The sequence below is a fragment of the Puma concolor genome, chromosome C1 (genome assembly GCF_028749965.1).
Source record: "Puma concolor isolate L17-30 chromosome C1, mPumCon1.1.hap2, whole genome shotgun sequence".
NCBI lineage: Eukaryota > Metazoa > Chordata > Mammalia > Carnivora > Felidae > Puma > Puma concolor.
In genome coordinates this window covers 80,561,418-80,584,022 of record NC_141674.1, presented here as the reverse complement: position 1 = coordinate 80,584,022, position 22,605 = coordinate 80,561,418, and the positions used below count along the sequence as shown (strand labels likewise).

The window sequence follows — 22,605 nt, the reverse complement described above, 5'->3', positions numbered from 1 at the left end:
AGCCAGGTCACGATCTCGCGGTCCGTGAGTTCGAGCCCCGCGTCAGGCTCTGGGCTGATGGCTCAGAGCCTGGAGCCTGTTTCCGATTCTGTGTCTCCCTCTCTCTCTGCCCCTCCCCCATTCATGCTCTGTCTCTCTCTGTCCCAAAAATAAATAAATGTTGAAAAAAAAAATTAAAAAAAAAAATAAATAAACTCTTAAAAAAGAAAAAGGAAAAAAGAAAGACTAATTCAAGAATATCTATAGCAGCCTTTCCCATAACAGCCTTAAACTGGAAAACTCCAGTGTCAACAACAGAATGTGTAAACAGATTATGGCACAGCCACATGATGGGACACCATTCAGCAGTAAAAAGGAAGAACTTCTGGCAAATACAGCAACATGGATGAATCTCAAAAACACTGAATGAAAGAATACACACACACACACACACACACACAACACACACTACTTGATTGAATGAATATGAAATGTAAGAACAGGCAAAATAAATTTATGATGGAAGTCAGAAAGTGGTTGGATTTAGAAGTGGGGTAAAACTGACTGGAAGATAGCATAAGGGAAATTTCTGATGATGAAAATGTTCCATATTTTGTTTGGGGTGGTGGTTTCATGGATATTTACAAATGCCAAAACTCATCAAACTGAACATTTTAGATCTGTGCCTTAAATTGTAACTCCAATTAAGTGATGAATAAACAAACAAGCTATTTTTTTAAAGGAGATATCTAAAGGTAAATTCAGGTTGAAAGAGAAGCTGCATCCACTTAAATGTCCTTGGAATTTGTTCCAGTGTTAAGGCTGTCGTGTCCTGAGAAAGACGTGGAATATCTAAAAATATGAATGGGACATAATTTATTTTATGAAGGCCTAGGGTATTTAAAAACATTCAAGGGAAATAATTTATCTTGCCATTCACTCAGATAACCTTTAGAATATTTAAGAATGCCCTGTGAGATGTACAGTTAATTTCACACATAAAATAGTAAGTTTGTAATCCCGAAAAATGTATATATTTCTACACTTGCAAGGATTTCTGGATTTTGCTGCGTGGAGCTTTTGTTTCATATATGTGAGAAGTGGCATATCTCCATGGAACCGGGGCCTGTTTGGGCACCATCCTCTCCTGGGGATGTTGTCCTGGTCTGCCGACGCTGGGCAACAATCAGGGCTGTAAGCACACGTTAGTGAGTTCCACCCAGTTCAGACATCTATCTTTAACAGAATAAAGGAGTTCTCTCTCTTTTTTTTTAAGGAGTTCTCTTTACTCAAGCAATAGAAGGATTCGTTCAAGGCAACTAAATTACACAATGGAAATAATGTAAGTTGAGATAGCTGTGCCATATTTCAAGTACACGTATTATAATCACAGTATAATTTTAGTGTTGCACAGCTCCCGTGCTCTAGATGCTGGTGGAGCCTTCAGCCAGGTAGCACTAGGGTGACTGACGTCCTGTGCCGGTCCTGTGGCAAGCAGCCCTATGTTTTTGGTCAGGTTGGTTCTGCTCATTCACTCCTTGACTCCTTTCGCTCCAGAGTGCCACATTGGTCCTTTGGTGGGGTGGGTGGGGGAGGGGTGTGCTTCCATTTTCACAGTTATACATATTCCAGAGTTTCTCATTCTCTTCAGTTCCTCCACGTCCAGTTTCAAGGGCACAGATTTTATCAATGATTCTTTTATTGTTCTAGAATCTGTGCTTCTAATTGCTACTGCTTAAATCTTTGCAAAACAGGGACTTCCATAAGAGAATCTTTGCTGATGCCTTCTGTCTATGAGCTTCTCTACAAATCCCTATCACATACCTGCTGTGGCCAGAGTGGAAAGATTTTTTTTATAGTCCTCCATGGCATAACTTAGAAAATAAAAATCATCTGGATTTAGACACACACACAAGTGTCCCTTTGTCTACAGCAGCAACTGACGTCAAAGCCGCCTACTTACTACCTCACGGGTGTTTTCAAGTTATCCGATTCACATTCATCTGCATTTGGGTGGCAGGTTGATCTGAGCTCATGCCTTGAAAAAACACCAGGATGTGGAAAGAACAATGGACTGGGAGCCTTGAGTGTGAGTTCCACCTCGTGTGTTGTCATAAATAACTGCATGACCTTAATTTCTGGTTCTCAAATTTCTCATATTTCCCATATATGAGAACTTCACACTGGTTACTTCTGAGATTGGGGCTTGGAACTATTACTACCATGAAACACTTCAGATTTAAAGGTCCAAGACTGTGCCAAAAACATACCGATAGACAAGCTCTTACATCTTCACACATGCTAACTACTGAAGGAGGATTGTTTTTTATATTGTGGCTTTCTCTACCTGTAAACACAAATGTATATACAGTACTTTCATAACTTTTTTAAATACCAAAAATTATAAGATGGAAAAGTTTAGGACAAGTTGCTTCCTAACATTCTTTATCACTTAAAAATGCTTATTTTTGAAAACACTATCATGGGGTGTTAGGGCAGGGGAAAGGAGTTCAGTACAAGGAGCAGCACAAGGGAATTTTATGATGACAAGACTATTCTATGTGGTACTGTGGTGGTGAATACATGACCCTCTGTGTTTGGTAAAACCCACTGAACTATATACCACAAAGAGTAAACTTTTTTACTCTTTTACTGCATGCAATTTGAAAAGCTAACTCAGGATTGTTGCGGAATCCCAAGATAGAATGAAGACCAACCACAACAAATGAATCTAACTATATGAGAAAGTATGACATAACTGCATGGGAGTGGGGAGGAAGAGTTGACCCAAGTAATTTTTATTGGAAACTATAAGACTAAAGACAAAAAGAATGGACAAAAAACACGGTAGGCTACTTAGTAACCATGTTTCACACGAGAGGACAGGTTAGCAATTCTGGTAACTGCTTTACAAGGATACCAGGGTTGAACAAATACATAAATAAATTACAGATGATGGAAGTCATATGTCTTGCTGTCAGGGAGAGTAAATTACAAACAAGTAAAGACAGGAAGGCTAGAAAGAACCCTGTGGAGTTGAATGAGTCAAAGATATCAGTATGAACCCATGTAGATAGATGGATGGTACAGAAATAATAAGGAGTTTTCATTGGCCAAACTCAGAACAATTTGAACAACAAAAAGTAATGACAATAGTATTTGATTATGACCCAAGAATGGAATAAGTATCTATTAGTCCTTAATTGATATAAACAAATGATGAAACAAATAAATGGGGCAGAAGCAAATCCTTCCTTACAGAAAAATTCCAAAGTTCTGAATAATAAATATAGAAGGAACGAGGGCAATAGAAAAGTTACCAGTTGAGCACCACGGCAATAATTATTGTGGGCAAGATTTGGGATGAATGCTAAAATTAGTGGGTGAAACTTTAAAGAGGAACCGAATAGTTGCATAGCCTCAAAGCATCTCCCCCCAAACATTTATGAGATGTTTTGGTGTTTTTAATGTATGTTCACAAATGTTTTGATAATCCCACCTCTAGGAGGAGTCATTTATTTTCCTGGCTCTTGAGTGTTAACTGAATTTAGTAAGTGACTTCTAATGGACAGAGTATTAAAAGGGGGAGGGGGGAACCCAGTAATATTACAGTAGAGAAAACTGACAGACATATACCATCTTAACCAAGTGGTCAAGGTTTACAGCACTGTAATAAGTTGATTAGCACATGTTGATATCATATATCCCTCATATGATGAAATGAGAAAGGCATTTCATCTCTGTGACATTCTAAAACACCCATAAACTCCAGTCTGGTCATTACAATACATCAGACAAACCCAAATTGAGGGACGTTCTACAAAATATCTGGCTAGTGCTCCTCAAATGTGTCAAGTTCATGAAAAACAAGGAAAGAGAAACTGTCCCAGTTTGGAGGAGATAAGAGAGATATGGTAATCAAATGCAATGTGGTAACCTACTGAACCCTGGAGCAGAAAAAAAAAGTAAGTGAAAGACTGGTGAAATTTCAATGAAGTCTGAAGTTTAGTTAATAGTGCTGTACCAGTGTTGATTCCTTAGGTTTGATAAAGGTACCTACTTACATGCAATGTAATAACATTAAAAGAAGCTGCATGAAAACTATCTAGGTATATCTAACTTTCTTATACTTCACAGATCTTGCGTTTTTGCTTTTGTTTTTGTTTTTACAAATTGGAGGCTTGTGGCAACCCTGTTTTAAACAAATCTGCTGGCACCATTTTTCAAACTGCATTTGTTCACTTCATGTCTCTGTGTCACATTTTGGTAATTCTTACAATATTTCAAACTTTTCATTATTATTCCATTTGTTATGGTGATCTGTGATCAATGATCTCTGAAGAACAAAGCAATGATCTGTTACTATTGTAATTGTTCCGGGCTGCCACAAACCCATATAAGATAGCAGACTTAAGTGATAAATTTTGTGTGTGTTCTCACTGCTCCACCGATGGACCATTTCCCCATCTTTCTTCCCCTCCTCAGGCCTCCCTATTTCCTAAGACACAACAATATTGAAATTAGGCCAATTAATAACCCTAAGTGGCCTCCAAGTGTTCAAGTGAAGGAAAGAGTTACACATCTCTCACTTTAAATCAAAAGCTAACGATGACTAAGCTTAGTGAGGAAGGCACATCAAAAGCTGAGACAGGGGCGCCTGGGTGGCTCAGTCGGTTAAGTGGCCGACTTCGGCTCAGGTCATGATCTCACAGTCCGTGAGTTTGAGCCCCGCGTCGGGCTCTGTGCTGACGGCTCAGAGCCTGGAGCCTGTTTCAGATTCTGTGTCTCCCTCTCTCTGACCCTCCCCTGTTCATGCTCTGTCTCTCCCTGTCTCAAAAATAAATAAAACGTTAAAAAAAAAAAAAAAAAAGTTGAGACAGGCCAAAAGCTAGGCCTCTTGCACCAAACTGGTAGCCAAAGTTTGAATGCAAAAGAAAAGTTCTTGAAGGAAACTGAAAGTGCTACTCCAGCGAACACACGAATATAAGAAAACAAAACAGCCTTATTACTGATTTGGAGACAGTTTTAGTGGTCTGGATGGAAGGGCAAACCAGCCACATTTCGCTTAAGCCAAAGCCTAATCTAGAGCAAGGCCCTAACTCCTCAATTGTATGAAGTCTGAGAGAGGTGAGGAAGGTGCAGAAGAAGAATTTGAAGCTAGTAGAGGTTGTGTCATGAGGCTTAAGGAAAGAAGCCATTTCCATAACATAGAAGTGCAAGGTGAAGCAGCAAGTGCTGATATAGAAGCTGAAGCAAGTTATCCAGAAGATCCAGCTAAGAGAATTCGTAAAGGTGGCTACACTACACAACATATTTTCAATGTACATGAAACAGCTGTCTATTGGAAGAAGCTGCCATGTAGGACTTTTATCACCAGAGAGGAGATGTCAATGCCTGGCCTCAAAGCTTCAAAAGATAGGCTGACTCTCTTGTCAGGGGCTGACACAGCTGCTAACTTTAAGTTGAAGCCATTGCTCACTTACCATTCTGAAAGTCCTAGGGCCTCAAGAATTTTGCTAAATTTGGTCTTCCTGTGCTCTGTAAATGGAACAATAAAGCCTAAATGACATACATCTGTTTACAACATGGTTTACTGAATATTTTAAACCCACTGTTGAGAACCACTTCTCACAAAAAATATTCTTTGTTAAATATTGCTGCACATTAACAATGAACCTGTCACCCAAGAGGTCTGATGGAAATGCACAACAAGATTAATGTCACTAATGTCTGCTAACACAACATCCATTCTGCAGCCTATGGTTCAAGGAGTAACTTTGACTTTCAAGTCTTACTATGTAAGAAATACATTTCATAAGGCTATAGCTGCCTTATAGATAGAGGAATCATAGATAGTGATTCCTCTAATGGATCTGGGCAAAGCTCATTGAAAACCCTCTGGGAAGGATTTCACCATTCTAGATGCGATTAAGAACACTCATATTCATGGGAAGAGGTCATGATATCAACATGTGCAGGAGTTTGGAAGAAGCAGATTCCAGCCCTCCTGGATGACTTGGAGGGGCTCAGGACTGCAGTGGAGGAAGTAACTGCAGGTGTGGTGGAATTAACAAGAGAACTAGAAGTGAAGCCTGAATATGTGACTGAACGGCTGCAATCTCATGATAAAACTTTCACGGATGAGGAGTTGTTTCTTATGGATGAGCAAACATAGTAGTTTCCTGTGATGGCATCTACTCCTGGCAAAGATGCTGTGAAGACCTTTTTGAAGTTGAAACGATAACAAAGGATTTAGAATGTTATATCAACTTAGCTAATTAAGCAAAGGCAAGGTTTGAGATGATTGATTCAAATTTTGAAAGAAGTTCTACTTTCAGTAAAGTGTTATCAAACAGCACTGCATGCTACAGAGAAATTGTGAAAGGAGGAGTTGACTGGTGCAATAAACTTCATTGTTGTCTCTTTTTTTGAGGGGGGGATTATGTGTGTGTGCTAATGAGTGGGGGAGGGGCAGAAGGAGATGGGGAGACAGAATCTTAAGCAGGCTCCACTCCCAGCATGAAGCCCAATGCTCAAGGTGGGGCTCAATCTCAAGACTTTGATGCTTAACTGACTGAGCCACCCAGTTGCCTCACTGTTGTATTTTAAGAGATTACCACTGCCCTGATCAGTCAGCAGCCATCAACATCGAGGCAAGACCCTCCACCAGCAAGAAGATTACAACTCACTGGTAGCTCTGATGATTGGTTAGCATTTTTTCGCAATATTTTTTAATCAAGGTATATACATTCTTTTTTTTTAGATGTAATGCTATTATACACTTAATAGACTGCAGTACAGTATAAACATAGCTTTTACATGCACTGGGAAACCAAAACATTCATTTGACTTGCTTTACTGTGATATTCACTTTATTTTGGTAGATCCAGAACCAAACCCTCAGGATCTCCAAGAAATGTACATATAAGAATTAATTCTCTAAACTATCTTTGTAACCCATCTCTGTGCTGTCTTTCTAACTTATCTTTGTACTATCTTTTTTTTAATGTTTATTTTGAGAGAGAGAAAAAAAGCATGTGCACAGACGTGAGGGAGGGAGAGGCAGAGAGGAAGGCAGAGAGAGAATCCCAGGCAGGCTCCACTCCATCAGTGCAGAGCCCAGCATGGGCTTGATCCTGGGAACCATGAGATCATAACCTAAGCCAAAGTCAAGATTTGGATACTCAACCGACTGAGCCACCCAGATGCCCAAATAGTGCACAGTGTAGTATCTTTGAAACATCTGTAAATCTAAATTGTTTAAAAGAAAAAAAAGTTTAGAAAAATGTTAGGATAAAATGCATTCAGTGTTGGGGCACCTGGGTGGCTCAGTCAGTTAAATGTCTGACTTCTCCTCGGGTCATGATCTTGGAGTTCATGAGTTCAAGCCCCGTATCAGGCTCTGTGCTGACAGAACAGAGCCCCAGCACAGAGCCTGGGGCCTGCTTTGGATTCTGTGTCCCCCTTTCTCTCTGCCCCTCCCCACTCTCTCTCTGTCTCTCTCTCTCTCAAAAATAAACAAACATTAAAAATGTATTTTTTTGGGGCGCCTGGGTGGCGCAGTCGGTTGAGCGTCCGACAGGTCACGACCGTCAGCCAGGTCACGATCTCGCGGTCCGTGAGTTCGAGCCCCGCGTCGGGCTCTGGGCTGATGGCTCAGAGCCTGGAGCCTGTTTCCGATTCTGTGTCTCCCTCTCTCTCTGCCCCTCCCCCGTTCATGCTCTGTCTCTCTCTGTCCCAAAAATAAATAAACGTTGAAAAAAAAAATTTAAAAAAAAAAAAAATGTATTTTTTTAAATACATTTAGTGTTGCAGTTAAAAATATATTTGCCCAGTCAGGAGCCTTATTGTTGCATCCAGAGATCAAGTAAGAAACTAGTATAAATAAATAACTCTTTTTAAAAAATGTAAATAGAGAATTATAGACCACAACACTCTTTTTTTCTTGAAATACCAGCCAACAACATCTTGAACCTATCAACAAAGCCCGGGCATACACCTTGCACATCATGTAAGACTAGAACTCATTATTTCGTCATTAGTTTCCTGTTCATATCTCTAAAAGAACCTCAAGAGATCATCTAGTCCTGGGCTGGGGAACCATTTCATCCCCATCCAGGCTCACAGACACATAGAAAACATTAGCATTAGTACAAAGCAACTTCATGCCATTTCAGTTGTTGGGAGTTTTTTTCATATAGTGAAATGTGTATCATTATATTTGTGTGACTTTAAAATTAAGAATTTACGTAAAATTGTTCCATAAATATGGGAAAAATCCACAGAAATTTGTTTCCTCATTAGGAACAGCTTAAGGAATGAGAGAGGTTGAAGTTGAGAAGCGAGATGAGGAGGAGCTGCCTGATACCCCTGCGGGGCCATTGACTTCATGGCTAAACCTGTCATGGCGTCCTAGAGCACGAGGCTGGATGAGGGGTTCATGGGAAGTGGCCCAGCATGAGAAGCACCTGAGAGTAACTGCAGTCGGCGTCCCAGTGGAGGATGAGTGTCAAAGTTCGGTATCGAGACTTTGCTGTCAGGTCCAAGTGGTGAAAAAGGAAAAACTGAATTAACAACTAGAGCTTCCACCTACAGTGGCATATCCTGTTCTATTCTCACACGAGCTCTGTGAGGGAGGTACTGTTACTAGCCTCTGTTACTACTAATTTCTCTGGGGAAATTGAAGTTAAGGGACACTAAGGAACTTGTCCCAGGTCTCACAGCTGGTGACTGGCAAAGCCAGCATTGGGACCCAGGTTTATAGGACTTCAGAGTTCTTAGCCACAACACAGAAAGAGTAAAATCTGAGCAGATGCAGGAACCACGGAGAGAAAGAAAGGCAGGAATAATGTGAGAAAGTTTAGCATTTACCTCAAGTATCTGAGAGTCACTTTTAATGGTTGCTGGGGTCGGTTTCCAGGTTTAAAGACCCAACAATGGAGCAAACAAGGAAATAGCAATGGAGACAAAGACATGAAAGTGTTCTCTCTCCCTCTCTCTGTCCCTCTCTCTCTCTCTCTGTCATATACACCCACACAAAGAGAAATATTAGACTCACGGAGGAAATGGAATTGGAGCCACTACATGTGACCACTCACAGCTATGTCTCTTCTGGACTCTTCTGGGGCCAGTTTTCCATCTAGCTCTATCCTGTGTGGGCCTAGAACTCGGCAGAGTCAAGGCTGGTGGGCTAGTGATTAGGTGCCCTTTCACGGATGTGGTATCTGGAAGTGGTCTGCTGCCCTCACACCTGCTCACTAATGATCGTGAGATACATTTGTTTCCCTGAGAAGTCTTCCCCGACTCTCCAGATTAGGTAGGGCCCTGGTATGTGCTCTGATATTGCCAAAGAGTTCTCCATGGCACATTTCACTGTGTTAATTAATTAACCGTTTGGTTTTTCTTTTTTTAAGTTTATTTATTTATTTTTTTAATGTTTATTTATTTTTGAGAGAGAGAGAAGAGAGTGAGCTGGGGAGGGGCAGAGACAGAGAGGGAGACACAGAATCTGGTACAGGCTCCAGGCTCTGAACTGTTAGCACAGAGCCTGACGCAGGGCTTGAACTCGGGAACCATGAGATCATGACCTGAGCCGAATTCGGATCCCTGACCAACTGAGCCACCCAGGCGCCCCTTTTTATTTATTTATTTTGAGAGAGAGCATGCATGCGAGTGGGGCAGGGGCAGAGAGCAAGGGAGAGAGAATCCCAAGCAGGCTTCACACTGTCAGCACAGAGCCCCACCTGGGGCTGTATCTCGCTAACCATAAGATCATGACCTGAGCAGAGATCAAGAGTCGGATGCTTAGCCTACCAAGCCACCCAGGCGCCCCTAACTAATTAACCATTTGAATTAATGTATCTGACCTCTGCCTTCCTCGCTTCTACCCAAGCTCAGTAAAGACAGGGATTTTTTTTTCTTTTTTTCAAACATCATACCTCCAGTTTTCAAGACAATACTTGACACATGGTAACGCTCAGTATTTGTGGATTGACAGTGTACTACATGAGCATTGGGCTGCTTTCTGTCTATCTAACCATTGGCTGGAAGAGGCTCATCTCCTTCACCTTCTGTACTGTTACCAGATAGAAGTAGTACCCAGTTCTGAACACCGGCCTAACAGGTTGAAGTTCTTACCACCACCTCACTACTTTTCTACTAAGTCCCTTCTCTGAACCTGGATCCTGCTTTCCTCTAAAAATGGTGACCAAAGCATGCTGATCAAGACTGATAATTGGATCCTGATGATGAAAACAACTCAGCTCAGAAGCTCTTGATTTGTCCTTCTGCCCTTGCTACCCTGGTATCAAATTGTCTCTTACCTGAGAACCATTTTCCTCCAAGGAGCTCCAACTGCCTCTTAGAGCACACATGTTATGAGTCACATAGATGCTAAGGGGCCAGAGGACCATACTGTGCTGGATATTGTCCATGTTAGATGGTAGCAACAATGTTCTATGCTAATTGATTATTTATCTTCTTTTTAAAAGATCTACAGGGTTTTTTTTATTAAATATTTTAATTTTGGGGGCGCCTGGGTGGCTCAGTTGGTTGAGTGTCCAACTTCGGCTCAGGTCATGATCTCACGGTTTGTGAGTTCGAGCCCCGCGTCAGGCTCTGTGCTGACAGCTCAGAGCCTGGAGCCTGCTTGGGATTCTGTGTCTCCCTCCCTCTCTGCCCCTCCCCCTCTCATGCTCTGTCTCTTTCTGTCTCAGAAGTAAATAAAAACATTTTAAAAAATTTACAAAAAAAAAAACTTTAATTTTTTTAATGTTTATTTTTGAGAGAGACAGAATGTAAGCGGGGGGGGGGGGGGGGGGGTGGGGGGTGGGCAGAGAGAGATGAAGACCGAATCTGAAGCAGGCTTCAGACTCCGAACTGTCAGCACAGAGCCCAACGCGCAGGGCTCAAACTCACCAACCTTGAGATCGTGACCCAAGCCAAAGTCAGACACTCAACCGACTGAGCCACCCAAGTGCCCTAAAAGATCTACAGTTTTATATGAAGAGCGCCGATGGCTGGTGGTGGCCAATGTCTTAGGTTTCAGGTGAGAATATGACTGCATTGTTAACACCCAGGAATGCTATACTAGCTGATGGGACTCTGGGTATGCACCCTGTTTGAGGGAAATGAATTTTTCACCTAGGGGAGAAAAAAAAAAAAGACTAATGGTGGATGCTGAAGGGGAAAAGGGAAGAGGGTTGACTGAGGGCAGAGTCTTTATTTGCTCCCTCATATCCATTCACCATCTTTTCACACTCTGCTCTGTGCCCCTGACTTTTATCAACAGCATTAACCAGATTTCCAACTGGGACGGGCCGGAGACCAGAAAATGAGAGGGCAGCGAAAGTGTGATGGGTCGATTCTCTTGACTGCCTGTTTGTGAAGTGACAGGTTATGCATTCCTACACCTAAGGCCACAGCTCCCTCGCTCCCTGCTACTACTGCATTCTCACTGGTTTCAGCCATCCCTCCCTCTTCTTGCTTTCCCCAGTTTAGAGACCATAGGCTTCCTGCTGTTGCCAGCCCTGTAGAACTCCTCCAGCCTGTATAGTTTCCCTATATCTTGTCACACATTGTAAGTAGTAATGTCATTAAATTTTCTTTAGTCATCTTTTTGAGGGTTCCATCTCTTTCCTGCCAGGCCCCTGACTGATCAAGCAATTAAAGGGGAGTGGGATGGCTCCAGGAAATGGAACACATAAATAACCTTCCTGCTAGGGAGAAATGGGGACACAGATCACTCATAGCATGGGACGGAAAGGTTAAAAGCGAGGCACTAGAAGACCAAGTGGGAATGGCATTTAGTGGCAATGGTAGGTACAAAGATTGTGTGGATTGGGATGGCCATGTCTTACAACCCTGGAGAGCATATATAGAAAAAAAGGGTAAAATTTAAGGCATTTAAAGCCCAATGCAGGGCATGGGTGGATAATCAGAAAGCATCACATTTTTAAAGTAATCCCTTGGATCCTATAGGCACGGGGCAGATGCAGCTGAGAATTAAACACAGAACCTAACTGTAAAAGTTGCAGAGTTTCAGTGTCCGTTAAATGCACAATACCATTAAGGCTCTTATGCTCAGTTAAGACACTAATAGGAAAGGAGTAGGAACCTAAGACTTCTAAGCAGAAGAGATGGGGCTGAGAACTTCAAATCCCCATAGCCTCTGAGTTTTCACTGCCAGCAGCAACATCACCTCCCCTTGCTCCAAGGGAACCAGACTCCCCCTGCATAAAAACCTACCAATGGCTTCAGTTTCCCACTCACTGTCCATCTAGTTGGTGGCAAAACCCAAGAAAGTCTCGGAGGATAACTGTGGAATTTTGCAAGCCTTAATTAGGTAATGATGTCATTTGCAGTCTGGCTCTACTATGCAGATACTGACCTAGAAAATGCTTTTATTCATTTGCTATCAGTAAAATGTCAATCTTAATATCTCACACATTATCACATCGGTCCATTACATTGGTTACATTGTGCTAATTGTGCCTGGTGAGTGGGAAAAAGAAAGCATTAGAAAAATAAAGCATCACAGATAGATGCTTTAATGAAAAACATGGGTGCTAAAGATGGAGCTAAATTCTGAGAGTTCAGGGCTCTGGCACACCAGTGAGTGTCTGTGGGTCCAATGTTAAGATATCACCTCAAAATGTTATAGACAAGTTGTACCTGGAATGTCCCACCACAAGGACAAGACCTTTTTGTACATACCATATTTAAGCATGGTTTCCTGACTCTTTTAGTAGTAGCACATGAGGCATCCAGTCCCGAGTGGCATCCAGATCAAGAAAAGGCTCCGCATTAGGTTCAGGCTACTTGGACCTTATGATCTCATAGGCCCAACGGTGTTGGAAATGTCTCTATCAGATGGATGTTGTAAGGAGCCTCCTGGTTAAGATAGATACACTTTCTTTCTGCAAATTAAACTATTCTGATTATATATATATATATGTGTATATATATATATGTGTATATATATATACACATATATATATATATATAGTCAATACACTTTATGAATTTTAAAACTCCACATACTTTTCCTTCTCCCTCTTTCACTTGACTGTCTTTCCAAATAAGTATATATTGAACATCTATCAGATTGTGCTAAGCATTCTAGTCTTTAAGTTCTTTTTTAAAAAAAGTTTATTTATTTATTTTGAGAGAGCAAGCAGAGGAGGGGCAGAAAGAGAGAGAGAGAGAATCCTACGCAGGCTCTGAGCTGTCAGTGCGAGCCCAGAGGTGGGGCTTGATTCCACGAACCCTAAGATCATGACCTGAGCCAAAATCAAGAGTTGGTTGCCCAGCCAACTGAGTGACCCAGGTGCTCCTAGTCTTCAAGTTCTTTAGTCAAAGAATTATGACAACCATCTGGACTCTTAGAGACAGATTCTTTTCTCAAAGCAGCACAATTCTCTTTATAAAAACCAAATTTGCTTTGTTTTCAGGTTTTAGGCCAGAGTGCAACTATTTTTATCACAATTAAAAAGTGGTCCTCTTCTATCTGAGATTATCTTGTCTTTGGGAAAGATATATATGGAACAGGAACAGAGGGAAGGTACAATCACATGAGGTGATCAGGGGAGTTGCAGATAATCACACGACAAACCAGCAGTCTTTTCAATGTGAGATGGATAGAATGCTTCTGAGATTAAAGCAAAACATTAAACTGGATAGACTGCAGTAATAAGATCTCACTGTCTCAAAATAACAAATATAATTTCTTGCTGAGGTTCTTTTTTTTTTTTTTTTTTTTGTCCTGCTGTGGGCACTGTTCTCCTTACACAAAGACTCAGGCTGATGTAACTTCCACCATCTGGTACTTTGCATGTCACTGCGGCAGGAGGGAAGAGGCATAGCCAACCGTGCACTGACTTTTAAAGGCTTCCACTTGCAACAAACACAAGTTATTTCCACTCCTGTCCCATTGGTTAAAGCTATGGTTGACTTCAAGAGGGTGGAGAAATAGAATTCTGCCCTATGCTTTCAAGGAGAAATATTGTACAACAGCACTACACAACATCACAAACCAACTCAACAACCCATTCAGCCCCTACTTCCCTCCAGGATTCTGAACGCAATCACCTAAATATAATAAAAAATATTTCTGTCAAGATAAAACATTACTCGCGTTGCCGTGTTAGGACAAGGGGGAGGAAGGAGAAGCACTTAAAGCGACGGGGGCCGTGGGGGAGTGAGTTTGGACCCAGACCTGTGGCGTCCCTACCTCCCTCTCTCCTGGGAGCTGGGGGATCCTGAGTTGGGCGGCGGCGGTGGCGGCGGGCGGCGCGGTGGGAGGTGGTGCGGGGCGGGGCGAGGTGAGGGGCGGGGTGGGGCGGAGAAGTGACCCGGCGCTGCGGCCGCTGGACCGCATGCTGCTTGCAGGTAAAACCTCAGGAATCAGAGCAAACACAGGGACCACAGAGGCGCTGTGACATCACCTCTTAGCAGCCCCCAAAGAGACTGACTGCCAACTTACTCAGAAATTAATTGAGACTGTGAAGCCCTTTGGGGGTTTTGAAGAGGAAAAGGAACTGCAGCGCAGGATTTTAATTTGTGAAAATTAAATAATCTGGTAAAAGGGTGGATCCGAGGAATCAGTGAAAGCAAGAATCTTCCACAATCTGTAATTGAAAATGTTGGAGGAAAAATTGTTACATTGGGATCTCACAAGTTGAGTACATACAAAAGGCTGTTGAAGAAGCATCAAACTGTGTTTTGATGGAATAGAGATTTGTATTTGGTTTGCAGGTTTAGCACTGCAGGCTATTCCAGAAGACTTGGATTTATGAGACGACAATCTGCTTAAGAATTTAGATATAAGATGCATAAGAAGCCTTAACAGTTGCAGGGTAACCAATGACATTTTACATCTAGTACCAAACATTGACAACTTCAGTTGTCTCTGAGAGCTATCAAACTGGGGGCCACAGCATCTATTCCAATATTTTAGGTTTCCTCGGAGATGTTTCCTGGACTATACTCATAGCAAGAATTTGTCAGCTTTATCCAAATGAAATAGCGTCAACTCTTGTACATATATTTTTCTTGGTATTTCCTAAATGGTATGTGTTTAGATTATATTAGAATAAAATTGATTGTAGATGTTGGAAAAAATATTAAAAATTATTCAGTCATTAAATATTATAATGATGGTTCCAAAATACACATAGGGGGTGAATTTATACACAGTGAAACTATAGGTGCTTTTTTCTTCTCTTCTAATTTTTTACTTTTCTGACTTGTGAATTTCCTAGAGTGACCAAGTAGCATCTTTTATAATGGAAACCACCAATAAACTTAATTGTGTAAAGTATGTTTATGAGACTATAATAATTTAGAAAAGATGCTTATGATTTTTTAGTGAAAAAATTAATACATACAATTGCATCTATGTTGATACATATATCTGTGGTCAGGGACAAAAGAAATAGATAAAATGTTAGACTGTCTGGGGGTGCCTGGGTGGCTCAGTTGGTTGGGCATCTGACTTAAGCTCAGGTCATGATCTCACGGTTTGTGAGTTCGAGCCCCACATCGGGCTCTGTGCTGACAGCTCGGAGCCTGGAGCCTGGAGCCTGGAGCCTGGAGCCTGGAGCCTGCTTCGGGTTCTGTGTCTCCCTCTCTCTCTGCCCCTCCCCCACTTGTGCTCTGTCTCTTTCTCTCTCAAGGATGAATGAACATTAAAAAAAATTTTTTTTAATGTTAGACTGGCTGTATTTTGATGAATTTTAAAACTCCACAGCTTTTATTTATTTATTTAAAAAAGTTTCACATGCTCCTCTGACTGAGCCAGCCAGGTGCCCCTTTTATATTTTTAAATGTAAAATAAATAAGAGGTGCATGGGTTGCTCAGTCAGTTAAGCATCTGACTCCTGATCTCGGCTCAGGTCATGATCTCAGTTTGTGGGTTTTGAGCCCCATGTTGGGTTCTGTGCTGGCTGTGCAGAGCCTGCTTAAGATTCTCTCTGCTCTTCCCTCACTTGTGTGCTCTGTCACTTTCTCTCTCTCTCTCTCTCTCTCTCCTTCTCTCTCTCAAAATAAATAAATAAACTTAAAAAAAAAAAGAAAAGAATAGGGCAGAAAGTATGGAGGAAATGCTATTTTCAAGCTCTGCCTTTATTTCTGGAAAAGCATCCATCTATTATCCCCAGGGAGAGGACGTCCTCTGTCAGGTATAGCAGGACAAACAGAGGGCCAAGAACAAGGAGACCTAGTTTGTAATTCTGACTCTACAGCTAACTGGTTTGAGATTTTGTTTTATTCATTTAACCTCCCTTGGCCTTGTGTAGTCATCTGAGAAGTGAAGATATTGATCAAGATGATCTTTTTCATTTCCTCTGAGTTCCAAAATTCTTTAGGCCACATGAGGTACAAGGGTCCTAAATCCCTGTACTGTGGAACATGAATTGCCTTATAAAATATTTGCTTCATTCGAGCCCCAGTGGCCAGCATGATAATATTAGTACATAATAGGCATTTAATAAGTGCTTGATAATCAAAATTCAACTCACTGAATAGTCATGATCATCCTCCAGAGTAAGATGATCTTATAGAGGTTGAATTTACGTGCCTAATAAGAGTACCAGGATCTCTCTGCTCCAAAGTTAAGGCACACTTTCTAATACATAAAGCAAACTAATTTCAACATAGAGAATCTGTTAAAATTCTTAGAGATGGGATCAACTTTAAAAACAAAACTAGAACATTGTTATGGTATTCTGAATTATGGAAAACATTTAGTCATTGACTGTTTTGTAAGATATAGTAATTGGCATTGTGTTATTTATTGAATAATTAGTACTTCGGCCTCCTGTTGGAAGGACTTACCTTTTAGCTGAGAAAAACGTTGTGCGTATGTTGCCTAATTTAAACTTGTCCAGGCACTCAATGTGCAGTAAGCCAATGGCTGAGACACTGGTTTTGAAGCCAAAGGAAGCTTTATTATCAGAAAGGCAGCCCAACAAGAAGACAGGGGATCATTGCTAAAGCTGCTTTGCTTTGTTGTGCTTAAGGACAGCTTATCCACAAGAGAGGTCTTCTTGAAACCTTAGAAGGAGGGCCTCAAACAATCTGGAAGTATGCATTCTTCTGGACAATGCGGCAATTTGGGGCCTGATAAGATCAGATACTAGATAAGTTGGGAACAAAATGGTGTGTGGAGCTAAGTTAATAATGCAACTAATACAACTATAGTTCTGCTTATGTTTTCAAAGCAGGTCAAGAAAGCAGGTGTCTGGCCTCACATTTGTGAACCATGAAAAATGCATATAAAACATATTACAAAAATACGCAAGATTATAAGGCAAATGCTGATTATCTTTGAACTCCTCACCCTTTGCAGATGCCAGTGATTAGATCCATGATTGATCACCTATTAAACTGCTTTCACAAAAAGAAAAAACAATATTTACTTTGTACTATATATTACCCTGTAATTACACTTACGTCTTTCCTTTGAATCTTAGGCCCACCTTTGTTCCAGATACTGTGTCAGTCCCCTCTTTGTTCCAAATTTCTTTTTTTTTTTTAATTTTTTTTTTAACGTTTATTTATTTTTGAGACAGAGAGAGACAGAGCATGAACGGGGGTGGGGCAGAGAGAGAGGGAGACACAGAACCGGAAGCAGGCTCCAGGCTCTGAGCTGTCAGCACAGAGCCCGACACGGGGCTCGAAATCACGGACCGCGAGATCGTGACCTGAGCCAAAGTCGGACACTTAACCGACTGAGCCACCCAGGCGCCCCTGTTCCAGATTTCTTAAGGTAAGGGTTATTTCACCCCATCCCTATTCCAAGCAAAGAATTTAACTACCTGGGTAAGTTCTCGCCCAGGGTCAAGCCTTAGGGATCTGATTCCCTCTCATCAGGAAAATGCTTAAGATGGTGTCACAATTACTGGATTCTTTCTGTAGAGGGCCTAACTGTTCTCAAAACAGTAAATCCAAATAGCTTTGCTTAAACTGCTTGCAGTTTAACAACTAAATTATTGAAAAGAATATTTTGGGGCAAATTCCGCAAATTCCTCAGTCCTGAATATTTTCAATTAAAATACAAATGATGGTTTTCTTCCCTAAGCTAGATTTTAAATAAGAAGATTTCAAAAAAATCATCACACACACAGAATTCTAAATTCACTAAATTTTTTTCATAGCCGCTCACCTGTTCACATACACAGACCAATCACAGCATCTGCACATGGTTGGGAATTACCACAGGTTGGAGGCCTTTTTCAGTGCTACAGTGGAGGCAAGGCAACTGTGACTATCATTTCAATGAAAAGCACTAAAGATCCATCTAAGTTTTCTTTTTTCCTTAGCCAAAATCTAAAACAATGCATCTAAGTTCCTCTGCTTACTCAAGGCCTTCTCCTTATCTGCCTGTATTGTGTCCTGACTTCAGGCTACATGTTCTGAATAAAATGTGACCAGTATGAACTCTGCTTCAAGGTGTACTTAGTCCTCTAAGTTTGGTATCCTCTTTTTTGGGGGGAGTATTTAATAAACTTGAATATAAATATTTCCTTTGTTCTTATGTTAGAATTTTATATTCTTTTTTTCCCCTAAGATTTTATTTTTTAAAGTAATCTCTACACCAACTGAGCCAGCCATGTGCCCCAGGATTTTATATCCTTTTATGAACTTCCCACATGGCACAAACCTGGCAAGAAGGTATATAGACCATCCCTGCCAATGTCAGTCCATTGGAGGAGAGCTAGCTTCTCACAGATCTACAATAAATGAAGTGGACTACCTTTTTCCATAGTGGCAACTGAGACCAGCTCTCTATTCACTAGCTCTTGACCTTTGTAGAAGAGAGCAACTTCTCCCGGTCTGAAGACATTTGAAAGATCACACCTGAGGCAGGTTTTTCTCTAGATAATACTTTTCTTCCTCAGGCTGACTACTACAGTAAGACTTCATAGCCCCCTGAGCAGAAATACCGTTCTTGTGCCAAGAAGAAGGGCTTATGAGCCCCAAAATTGCAGGACCTAGTTAATAGGAATATTTTAGGAATCCGGGGGACACATGTGCAGGGATCTTGAGCATACTGGATTGAGGATGGTGGTGGGAGGCAGGAATAGAAAGCTGGGTGGAGTATAGCTTATTGATATTGGGAGTACTTCTCCATGACTTGGAGCTTGGTGTTCTGTCAAGGACACCAGTAATGTGTCCAACATGCTGCTGAGAAGGCTCTTTGAAGCTTGCACACTCTGATAGCCTAGGATAAATGAGATGGAGGTGCTGAAACTGACTTGGCATAGTGCTGAGGAAGGGGTCTGAAGATTGGGGGATATAAGAATATTAGAATGAGGTTATTATCTGTGATCAGAGAAACCGATACTTGACAGCGTTCCCCAGGAGGAACCAGAGGACACTTCTCTCACTAACGCGGTGAGGAACGCATTGCTAAGGGATACCAGTTAATTTGAGAAGCTCTGTGACAGCTGTCTTGTATAGGCTGGGGTTGACAGAAGATGTTGCCATGAAACTGAGATTCCTACTATCGAGGAAATGGTAGGATTCTGGAATGGCAGACACCAATGGCAGTGTTTACCTGTTAGAATAAAGGGGGCATACGTCCTAATGGGCAGCAAGGCTATAGTAAGTAGTACGCAGTATGCTTTGACCCTCAGGAATTAGCCAACAAACCATGGTGTTCCTAGGGGTGAGCCAGATGGAGAGCCAACCAGAATGTTACTTGACTTGTATAATAAAACAGAAAAATCGAGAGCTGGAGAACAGAAATCTTCACCAGCTCTTACTTCAGAGAAAAAGAGCCCTTTACCCAGTTTCTAAGTATGTCACTTCCCAGACCCAAAGCCCATTCATTGAGGGAGAGGTAGATCCCTTTGAGGAAAGACAATGCAATGCTACTGCAAGTATATATGATAAACACTACCATGATCCTTTCCCAGAGGGATATAAGACTGTTCATCGGGTAAATATGCACTGGCAAAAAGGAATTGTCAGACTTTTTAAGAACTGTTGAATATAGGGACCAGGGCTATGTGTTCGTACTGAATCAAGAGACCTGAAGTACCTTTGTTATTCTCTGCTTAAAATGGGGTCATAGGGAGGCCAAGTGATAAATGGAGTCCTAGCTCAAATATGTCTCACTATGGGTTCAGTAGATCTGTTGGACCCACCCTGCGGTTATTTCTCTCATTTATGAGCGTATAGTTGGGACACATATAGTTAGTAGCTGACAGTGCCTTCACATTGGTCCCCCAACCTGTGAAGTAAGAATCTCTAGGTTTCTTCCTTCAGCCAAGTTAACAAATCAAAGTAATAATACATGCTGGCAGAATTGAGTACCAGTTACCCACAGTGATTGCCAAATCAATAATGCATCATGGAATTTTAGGGTTATTTTTTTTCCCTTCCCTGTCTTATTCCTCCAGACTCTCACTCCTACTGCTTAGGATCCCTTCTTAAACAAACAACCTGTTTGCAAGACTGCTTTTTTGGAAACTCAGGCCAAGATGATTCTTCAGTGGCCATATCTGTGTTACTCCACTTATTTAGAGGAACTGTACCTCTATCTTCTATGGCCACTTGATCCAAATGGAGCTGCATATTCTTAGGGAGCTTTGTTTCCTTGGCCACAGTGGTCGGTTATGGGATAAACAAAGTAGTTAGTTAAGACACACAAAATGAGCCAAGTAGAGTGCTTCTCCAAATTTTCTTTATGTGGAGCTATTGGAAAAAATAGCCTCCAAGGCTGGTCACTACTGGTAGAACAGAGAATCTGACCAGATCTGCAAAAACTCACATTTGCCCAAGCTATCGTATCTGCCTCTCTTTTGGGTGAATTCCCTCAACCTTCTCTACCGTTTCCAAATTATCTTGAGTGTATCTTATTGGCAGAATTTAAATTGCATCCAGAAATGTAGTTCCTAACCTCCAGTCCCTTTAATGCCAGGGAAAGCACAGAAGAGGGTGGAAATAGATGCTGTTTTGCTAATAAGCAATATCAAACAAAGGGAATAATGCATACTTCATAGGATTGGCAATAATTAAATGAGATTCCATACAATGACTGGGTCAGAGTAAGGATTAAATATATGATAACAATATTCAACTCAAAAAACAGGTAAAGTGATACTGCCATGGTGAAAAACTGTGATCTATCTGGACTGTTTATTATTAACACCTCTACGGGGATAGGATAACCATTCATTTCTACACATGTATAACATAAAAGATAGACTGAGACCATCTTTTCTGCCATTATATTACTTTATCTGTATTACTTAATCTATAGAACAACCATGTGAGATAGATACTGTTGCCTCCATTTTACAGATGCAGAAACAGGCTTTGCAGAACTATGTCATCTGCTCCAGTTTACATGGTCAATAAGTAGCAGAAACAGGCCTGGAACCTACTGTTTTTTGGCTACAAGGTTTGTAGTTTTTACTCTGTACCATAATGAATAAACAGAAGAGGAAATCCGGGAAGCATTTTGGAAGAAGCAAGATTTAGGTCTTTGAAGAATTCAACAGGTGACTATGGGGAAGGAAAAGACATTCCAGGTGGAGGACAAGCCTATAGAGAGGAAAGCCTAAAGCATACCTGGCTAGCGATGAGTGATTTGGGGCTACTGAATTCAGAGATGCAGGGGAACATATTCCCGAAGAAGCCCAGTGAGGCCAGCAATTATGTCTGGTGTTGCTCACCATTAGCGCCCAGCAGAGCACCTTGCACACAGTGGACTTAATATTTTTGAATAAATTGAAGATGAGTCTGAAAACATGGCTGAGGTCAAGATTTAAAGGGCTTTGAATACAAGGTTTGAACTTCATTCTATATGGGATAGGAAGTCATATGAGGATTGCAAAGAGAACAACCATACTGTGGAATCTATGGAAACACCTTCCTAGGCACCATGTGTAGGAGAAGACCAAAGGTGAAAGGAGATCTATGCATGAGGCCTGCGTGAGGGTAGTTGCTATAGTGGTTAAGAGTAGAAAGAAGGGAAAAAATTCAAAAGGCATTTTGGAGGTGGAATCAACAAGTTGACAAGAAATTTTAGAGAAACCTGGAGATTACACAGATTTCAAGTTTGATTGACTGAGAGGATGGTAATGACTCAAGGTGATGGCCACAGGAGGCAGAGTAGAATAGGAACGCTAGGTGGGGGTGTCTGGGGTCAAAAGATGACTTCTGCTCTGGATGGTTTGGTTTGGAGATGCATGTACACCAAGGGAAGATGTTCAGCAGAAAGCCAGCAGATGCTGCCCTTAGGGGATAAATCAGAAATACCTACTTGTGCATGATTCAGGTGGAAGATATAATCGAAACTGTGGGACTAGAATAAATAACCCCAGATCATCAAATGAGGAAATGTAGATTGTGTAAACACCTGAGATCAAATTCTTGCTCTGTACATGGACCGTACTTTCAAATAAACGTGGTGATGAGGTGCCTAAGTGGCTCAGTTGGTTAAGCATCTGCCTCTTGATTTTGGCTCAGGTCATGACCTCACAGTTCATGAGATCAAGTCCCATGTGAGCTGATAGCACGGAGCCTGCTGGGGATTCTCTCTGCCTCTCTCTGCCCCTCCCCCGTTAATGCTCCCACTCTCTCTCTCTCAAAATAAATAAATAAATCTTAAAAAAA

The 22,605-nt window shown here is 41.4% G+C and overlaps 1 protein-coding gene and 1 pseudogene across 13 annotated transcripts in view; one reads left to right on the top strand and one right to left on the bottom strand.

The window, feature by feature from the left end:
• ABCD3 (ATP binding cassette subfamily D member 3) overlaps positions 1-22,605 on the bottom strand; it is a 165,468-nt gene that overhangs the window by 88,562 nt on the left and 54,301 nt on the right. For 4 of the 13 annotated variants that reach the window (XM_086717610.1, XM_086717609.1, XM_086717611.1 and 1 more), the window contains one exon: positions 22,076-22,225. The exons of 8 other annotated variants lie outside the window; for them this stretch is intronic. In XM_086717610.1, the coding sequence (XP_086573736.1) occupies positions 22,076-22,225 (150 nt within the window). Of the gene's footprint in view, positions 1-22,075; positions 22,226-22,605 lie in introns of those variants that run through there. One more of the 13 variants, XM_086717613.1, reaches the window with a different exon arrangement.
• LOC112864392 (poly(A) polymerase alpha pseudogene) lies at positions 8,298-15,145 on the top strand (annotated as a pseudogene).